Source organism: Gekko japonicus, unplaced genomic scaffold (genome assembly GCF_001447785.1).
Source record: "Gekko japonicus isolate JY-2015 unplaced genomic scaffold, Gekko_japonicus_V1.1 scaffold156, whole genome shotgun sequence".
Lineage (NCBI taxonomy): Eukaryota > Metazoa > Chordata > Lepidosauria > Squamata > Gekkonidae > Gekko > Gekko japonicus.
In genome coordinates this window covers 192585-201070 of record NW_015166424.1, presented here as the reverse complement: position 1 = coordinate 201070, position 8486 = coordinate 192585, and the positions used below count along the sequence as shown (strand labels likewise).

General features: G+C 46.3%; 1 protein-coding gene across 1 annotated transcript in view; it reads left to right on the top strand.

Annotated features, from left to right (window-relative positions):
* PPFIBP2 (PTPRF interacting protein, binding protein 2 (liprin beta 2)) overlaps nucleotides 1–8486 on the top strand; it is a 179234-nt gene that overhangs the window by 16513 nt on the left and 154235 nt on the right. Inside the window, exon 2 of the mRNA XM_015411715.1 lies at nucleotides 2583–2687. Coding sequence (XP_015267201.1) covers nucleotides 2624–2687 — 64 coding nt within the window. The 5' untranslated portion in view covers nucleotides 2583–2623. The remainder of the gene's footprint in view (nucleotides 1–2582; nucleotides 2688–8486) is intronic.

The following is an 8486-nucleotide window of genomic DNA, read 5'->3' as shown; positions in this document are numbered from 1 at the left end:
TGTAATGTTCCAGGGGAGTTGTAATGTAATACTCAGTTTCTCAAACAAGTGTATGCCTGTCTGTTGGTCCACTTAGGAGTCTTGATCTTGGTTGTGTCGTGGTTAAGTGTGCGGACTCTAATCTGGGAGAACCGGGTTTGGTTCCCCACTCCTCCACTTGCACCTGCTGATGTGACCTTGGGTCAGTCACAAGCTCTGGCACAGCCGTTCTTGAAAAAGAGCAGTTTGTGTCAGAATTCTCTCAGCCCCTCCTACCTCACAGGGTGTCTGTGGTGGGGAGGGGAAGGGAAAGGAGTTTGTAAGCCGCTCTGAGACTCCCCTGGGTAGTGAAGGGCGGGGTATAATCCAATCTCTTCTTCTTGTTGTGGCAAATGGTAGGGAAGCTCAGTATTTCTGTATACAGTTGTAGGGGCTTTATTGCAATGTGGTATGGCCTGATATTATGTTCTTATTCCAGTGTGGGGTGTGTGTGGGGCTTTCTAAGTTTCTAAGCAGTGTGCTAAGAAGGCAACTGTTCCTGGGGTTAGCCCAGCCCAGGGTCATTGCTAGGGCAGTTCCCAGACCTCCCGAAATTTCTGGGGAGTCCATCCCTAAATCCTGCATGGGTCCACCTTCATAGATAGTGACCATGGCCTGTGATGTCACTAGCTCCTCCCTATGATGTCATTGGGTCCCAGTTCTTTTAATGACTTAGCAATGCCTCTGGCCCAGCCCTGGCCCCCCCCGGGAAATTGGAAAGTCTACGCCCTTGGGCCTTGACATGTAGATTGTGGAAGTGCTGCTGAACAATCACCTGCAATGTATTTGGTGAATGCCAAGAGCTGTTTTTGCAACTTGAAAGGCTTGATCTGAGAACACAAGCACACTCTTGATCTGGTGTTTTGCTCTGGGCAGGAAGAAAGTGATCTGAAGGTGGGGGGATTGAAGATGGTCCCCTAGTCATGGGCAGATCACTGCTTGCTGTGGCTTAGACATACTCCATAGGGGTGGGGGATCAATTAAGATGATCTGCCCCTGTAGCCCGGTGGATCCAATAGGTTTTCAGCTGACATTAGGGGATTTCCCTGCTGATAATGGTTGGCACTCCTGTTGATGCCTTGGTTGACTTCTGGAATGGGTAGGGCTGCCAAGTGGGGGCGGGGAAACCCCTGCTTTGGAGGCCCGATTTCCGCCACCGCGGAATCGGGCCCTGGGGGGAACTCTGCCCCCCGAAGCGCAGCGTGGCTGCGTCACCAGAGGTGACGCAGCCACGTTGCTCACATTGGGGGCGTGGTCCAGATTGTCGGAGGAAAAACTCTATGGTTTTCCCTCTGACGATCTGGGCCATGCCCTCAACGTGAGCGACGTAGCATGTCACTTCCTGTGATGTGCTGGCGGCGCGCGCGCGCGCGCGCGCACCACCGAGGAGCTCCCGGAGCCTGGTGAGGCTCCCCCACTGCCAAGGTAAGAACACTTGGCAACCCTAGGAATGGGGAAATGACTCAAGCAACTGACATAATTGTACTTAGGTGCCCTCTCTCAGGCCAAGGAGCCCAGGCAGCCACTGGTTTACTGAGGGGCTGCAGACAATGAAAAGATTGGGGGGGAAACAGCCACAGCTACAGTGGAGAAAGACTCAGGATGAATCCGACAAGGCACGGGCTAGAGGTCACTTTAATATATACTCTATGGTGGTGGTGGCAGCAAAGAAACCATATTTCTCCACCACCATTGTATCCACACAGTGCAGACCTGCAGGTGCTATTGGGTCCTCGCTGGCAGGAAGAAGTGGACTGCTCCGCAGCCCACTGCAATTATTTTGCTAAGCACTTTGTGGATAAAATCTCTTACATACATTCTGACTTGGACTCTACATTAGCAGCAATGGGATCACATGGTCCCAGGGTGCTGATTTGTTCAGTTGCGTGGGATACCTTCCAGCTTGTGCAGTCTGAGGATGTGGGCAGGATCAGTCACCCTGCCATCTAAGCCTAGATGGGTGGGGAACCCACAAAGGGCTTTCTGGGTCATGGCACCAACTTGGAACTCCTTCCCCAGGGAGATTTGTCTGTCTTCTTCCATCAGTGTTTTCTGTCAGCGAGTGAAGACCAAAGTGTTTTCTTTATAAGTGTAGCAGGCTCCCGGGTAGTAGTGGTTCTTACTCTTCCGTGAGTATATGAAGAACAACAATTTTTAAAATCCCATGAAAGCCATATCTTACTACACGATAAACAGCAATAAAGCCATGTTTCCACAAAAGTAACATCCAGGGTAATTCCATAGCCAAATTTATACTTGCCAATAATAGAATAGCTGTGCTTTTCTGCCTCTCCATCTAATCAGGGTCCACAAAGCAGTGTACATAAAAACATTTGAACAATTAAGAACAGCACTTATAATGATAAAATAATTCAGTAAAGACATGGACAAACAATATCGAAACCAGGGAGGAAGGCTAATAATGGTTATTGGAAGTATACTTACCGAAACAAAAAGTACTAAAGAAAAAGTGATGCTCATAATAGTTGAGACAATATGATTACTTTGATGGCAGAGTGATGTCGGTATTTTAATAAGCACTAACTTCTCTCCCTCCTTATTAGGCCAAGAAAAACAGGCCTGAGCAAAACCAGGTCAGAAAACCATGGCTTCTGATGCTAGTCACATGCTTGAAGCTGCTCTGGAACAAATGGATGATATTATTGCAGGTATGGCAATGCTTGATGTTTAAAGTACTGCTGTTGTTGGACCTGTTGGCCGCGTTCAACACAGTTGATCACCAGTTGCTGACCCACCACCTCACCGACATCAGGATCCAGGGGCTTGCCTTGCAATAGCTTGCTTCCTTTCTCCAGGGTTGGGGACAAAGGGTGGCACTAGGGGAACAGCAGTCCAGGAGACACCCGCTTGAGTGCAGAGTGCCTCAAGGGGCAGTGCTTTCCCCGATGTTATTTAACATCTACATGCGCTCCCTTGCCCAGATTGCTCGGAGGTATGGGCTGGGATGTCACTAGTACGCTGATGACACCCAGCTCTATCCATTGTTGGGTGGCCAGTCGGACTCCAGACTGGAAGATCTGGACCAGGCACTGCAAGCCGTGGCTGGTTGGCTTAGACTGAGCCGGCTGAAGGTGAACCCAGCGAAGACGGAGGTTCTGTGCCTGAGTCGGGGCGGTTCGGGGCTAGGGATCCCACTCCCAACCTTCGATGGGGCACCGTTAGCGCCAGCACCAGTGGTTAGGAGTTTGGGAGTGCTCCTGGATACCTCCTCAACAATGGAGGCCCAGGTAGCAGCCACTGCTAAGTCAGCATTTTACTACCTTCGGCTGATTCAGCCGTTGGTTCCCTTCCTCGACCGCGATGACCTGGCTACAGTGATCCATGTGATGGTCACCTCGAGACTAGACTACTGTAATGCTCTCTACATGGGGCTGCCCTTGTCGCAAATCCAGAAGCTGCAGCTAGTGCAGAATGCCACAGCCAGGCTTCTGATGGGCCTTCCTAGATGGGAGCACATCCGGCCTGTGCTGAAGGCACTGCACTGGCTGCCAATAGCATACCGAATTCAAGGTGCTGGTACTCACCTTTAAAGCCCTATATGGCCAGGGTCTGACATACCTGAGGGACCGCCTTTCCCCATATATACCCTAGAGAGCACTACGGTCGGGGTCACAACACTGTTTGACCCTCCCGGGCCCTAAGGATGCCAGGCTCGCTGCTACTAGGGCCAGGGCCTTTTCAGTGGCGGCTCCATACTGGTGGAAGGAGCTCCCGGAAGAGATCAGGGCCCTGCAGGATCTTCTACAGTTCCGCAGGGCCTGCAAGACGGAGCTCTTCCACCAGGCTTTCAATCAGGAGCTGCCCTCACCACTACCACCAACATCTGTGGTTATGGGCCGGCACCAGCTTTGAGACTGAGCCATACCATCGTGTGACACCAGAACATTAGTTAGTCTGAAATCGTCTGCTGTTACATCATATATCATGCCATCTCAATTAGTGATGGAATGTTCAGTACTATTAGCACTTTATGATTACCTGTTTTAAAATGTTTAAAATGTATTTGTGTGGATTTCATGGTACCTTGTACTGATTACTGTAAGCCACCCTGAGCCTGTTCACGGGGAAGGCGGGATACAAATGGAATTAATAAATAAAATGGATAAATAAAGACAACATGTTGTAGTGGGTAGAGTGCCAGACCAGGATTTGGCGGGCACTTGGAAGCTTGCCAGAAGACCTTGGCCCTGTCACATACACTCAACCTAATTTACCTCACAGGGTTATTGTGAGGATAAAATGGAGAAGGGGAGAAAACTGTAAGGCATTTTGGTTCCTTGCTAGGGAGAAAAGTGGGATATTAATGAAGTAAATAAATTAATAAGATCCTCATGATAGCAGAAAGTGTGCCTACAATCCATTTTATGAGTGTGGAAATGGAGAGTCATTATTCTGCCTGGAATCCTATGTTCGATCGTGTGACGTTGCTAAATCTTCAGGTAGTTCATAATGGTTATAACTGCAGAACTGTTTTAAATAGTAGCAAATGAAATTAATTTATGAAAAAATGACAGCTACATTAATCTGTTGCAAAACTCAGGTGAATCCAAGATCTTATGTCTTAGAATAATAAAAGTGTTATCTAGGAATAGACATCAGTTGACTATAGAAAATATCTTTGGACTTCAAGAAAAAAAGTACAGAAATATGGGGATAGTTTAGAATTAGGAACTAAGAATGCACACAAACTTTCACTAAGTTGTAGCAATATATTCCTTTAAGTACTGGAACTGAATCTGTACCATCTGGTGTAATTTAGTTTAGGTGATGCTCATGTTTCTGAAATGTACTGGTTATTGTTCACCTTTACATGTCAACTTACCGTATTTTTCGCTCCGTAAGACGCACTTCCCCCCCCAAAAAAAAGTGGGGGGGAGTGTGTGCGTCTTATGGAGTGAATACTACAGAGAATGTGAAGGGGGAGGGAGGCGGGCTAATAACTTTAGAGGCGCCACAGTGCGCGCGAATGCAACAACTTCTTTTCATGCGCACAACTCCCCCCCCTTCCCGCGCGCCCCTGTGAGCCCTGCCCCCTCCCCGTGGCAGTGCCTGGTCAACCCTTCTAATGTCCTGGCCCCACTGGTGGACCTCCTGGCTACTGTGTGATACAGACTATGATGACGGTTAAAGCAGAAAGTGCCAAAGCAGGATTACAACTGAAAATCAAGAAGACAAAAGGGAGACTGTATCCGAGAAATCAGAAGGAGATTGAGACTGGGGATGGCAGCCATGAAGGAGCTAGGAAGTGTAAGGAAGTGTTACTGGCAACCAAGATCAAATTAATTCATGCCATAGTATTCCCCATCACTATGTATAGGTATGAAAGTTGGACAATGAAGAAAGCTGACAGGAAGAAATTTATTTATTTATTTTTGTATTTATACCCCGCCCTCCCCGCGAACGGGCTCAGTTGAATCTTTTGAAATCTGGTGTTGGAGAAAGTTGATTCTTTTGAAATGTGGTGTTGGAGGAGAGCTTTATGGATACCATGGACCGCCAAAAAGGCAAATCATTGGGTTTTAGATCAAATCAATCCTGAACTCTCCCTAGACGCTAAAATGACTAAACTGAGGCTATCGTACTTTGGTAATGTTATGAGAAGACAAGACTCACTGGAAAAGGCAACAATGCTAGGACAAGAGGAAGACCCAAGATGAGATGGATTGACTCAATCAAGGAAGCCACGGCCCTTAGTTTGCAAGACCTGAGAATGGGTGTTAATGATAGGACGTTTTGGAGGACATTAATTCATAGGTTCTCCATAAGTCAGAAGCAACTTGATGCCATTTAACACACAAACACACCATACATACTTGGCTGTTTCTTCAGGTTTCTACCACACTTTCCTTTGCTCCTCTATTTATTTGTTTGTTTAGAAAATTAAAAATAGTATTAAGATCTCAACCCCTTAATAAAAAGCCTGTTTTGGCCTGACTGTATTACAGAGCTGTCTGTGCAATAGGCTTATTTAAGGGCATAAATGCTAATGTGAGTAATTGAAGATAGACACATCAAAAAGACAATGTTTCTATCTTAAATTAATATTTGGTATGCATAGTGAGGTAATAGAAATAAAAATGTTCTTGCATACAGTTGTTCATCATTCATATATGAAATTATGTTTGGAGCTAATTAGGGCAAGCCTGTCAGACCAGATTACCAAAGGGAATTGCATGAAATGTGATCAGATCTGGCAGATGAGTCAGCATCTCTAGGTTCTTCTGCTCTGTTATAGCTATACTATAACTGATGTGGGAATTAGGGATACTGGATGGATTAAGGTGAGTAGCCATGTTGGTCTGAAGCAGCAAACAAAGTTTGAGTCCAGTGGCACTTTTAAGACCAACAAAGTTTTATTTTTGTATATAAAGTTTTATTTCCCTCTCCTAAAAAGGAGAGAATTTCGCTTTACTTAGAAAGATAGCGAGGGGATATAGAGGGATAAAGAAAAGTGTTGAGTGATGTTACATATTAGTAAATTAAACTTTTCTAATTTAAAGTTAAAGTCAAAGTTTTTTTCTCTGAATAGGTGATCTTCTTTTTCTTCTTTAGTTTTCAAAAAAGTAATTAATATGTTAGTAATGTCCTTTTGGGGTTAGAATTACTTTTACAGCATAGTCCAAAACAGTTAGGTCTTGGAGCCTTTCCCTTTTTTGTCTCTCAAATTATACTTTATGCCCGTCGCTCCTTTGTCTTCCTCATCCTTCACCTCTCCCTCAGAGCTGCTGTCTTCTTCGCTGGCTCCTGGCATCCACTTGGCAAGTTCTGCTTCTTCTTCTGAACTGGCGTGCCTCTTCAAAAAGTCTTGAGCTTTAAAGAGTCTATCTTTTCTCTTCTGTCTTTAAATTTAAAGACCAGTCCTTCTGGCACCAACCATCTGTAACTCACTTGATGATTTTGTAAGAACATGGTCAACCCTTTATATTCCTTTCTCTTCATTCTGATTTCAAATGGAACGTCTTTCAAAATTCTTATCGGTTAAGACCAACAAAGTTTTACTCAAGGCGTAAGCTTTTGTGTGCAAGCACACTTCTTCAGCTACATTGAAATGGAAATTACCAGTCCATACATATAGTTAGAGGGTGAGCACTAAATTACCATACAGCATAATGAAAATGTTTAACAGATACAAGGATAGGATACTGGATGGGTTAGTGTTCATTAGTTGCCTCCTTTAAGCTGCCTTACCAGTAATAAGAGAAAATAATGACCTAAACCAATTACTTAGATAGCAAAGTATGCACGCATGTTAGAGAAGTAGGCTCTGCATTTAACATATATAGGCTGCGGTCACACGGAGCATTAGGCATGCTAGAGAGATGGAAGATAGGCGGATTTTCCGGGCGTGATCTCACCGCCACATCTGGGAAGCATAGAGCTCCCGTGGCTCATGCGAGGCTTCACTCCGAAGATGTGGGAAAAAAAACTAGAAACCGCGGGGCATGGGTGGGCGTCTGATCGCGTTTCCGGTGGTAGTTCCCCTCTAAAAAGGTTTTTCCCTCCAAGTCTCCACGGATGCACACAAGCACCCAACGGAGCATGCACACACTTTAGTTTAAAAAAACCCCACAACCCCGTTTGCCCCACGGCCCCACTTCTTTGCAGCGCCACAGGAGTGTCCTGTGATCGGGGCTTCCGGTCGAGCTATGATGGAGGACTGACGCACTTTCGCGATCGTGCGAGAGTGGGCGACGGCCGCTATTGACAGTTTGGGCAATTTTAGCCCAACGCATCGCTCCCCAGCGAGGGGGGGGACAAGCAGGCAGCAGCGCCTAAGAGGGAGTGTGAGGTTGGCGTGGTTCGGCTCCAGAAGGAGCCGTTCCAGGCTTTGATCTCCTCCCCCGAAGAAGGCAAGTGCCAAGCAGCTCTGCAGCGGCCGATCGAGCCGGTGAACCGGCATAATTTCTCCGCCAGCCGACCTCTTTGAAGAAGGGCAACAACAGTGAGTGAAAAGAAGCAATGCGAAACCCGATTTGATTGTGCTAGATAACAATAAACGCTCCGCTTACCTGAACTGCAGTAAAAAATAATTTGAAACAAGCGGATGGGCGGTTGAGAGAATAAACTTTCCAGAACTCTGATTCCGGCAAAAAAATAGTTGATTGAAGGCTGTATAAAAGTAAAATTGCATATTGTTGAACATTCCTGTGGTCAAGACTGGGATGTGCGCGCAACCCGAAAAGCGAAACTAACGAATTGTATCGTGAGAAGATCAGCTGTGGAGTACTCACTAATACGGTCCGACTGACCGAACAGGAAGGTGAAGCCCTAGAGGGGCAGTGATTGACCAGAAGAGGTACGGACCCGAAATAATGCAGGACCGGATGTAAGTGCAAGCGAGCAGACGGGACCTGCAAAGGGACAGTTCTGACCTACTCTACACTTAGATACCATCGAGAAGTTGCGCCCGACATTTTGAGGAGGACTCAAACTTAAATTTATTTTTT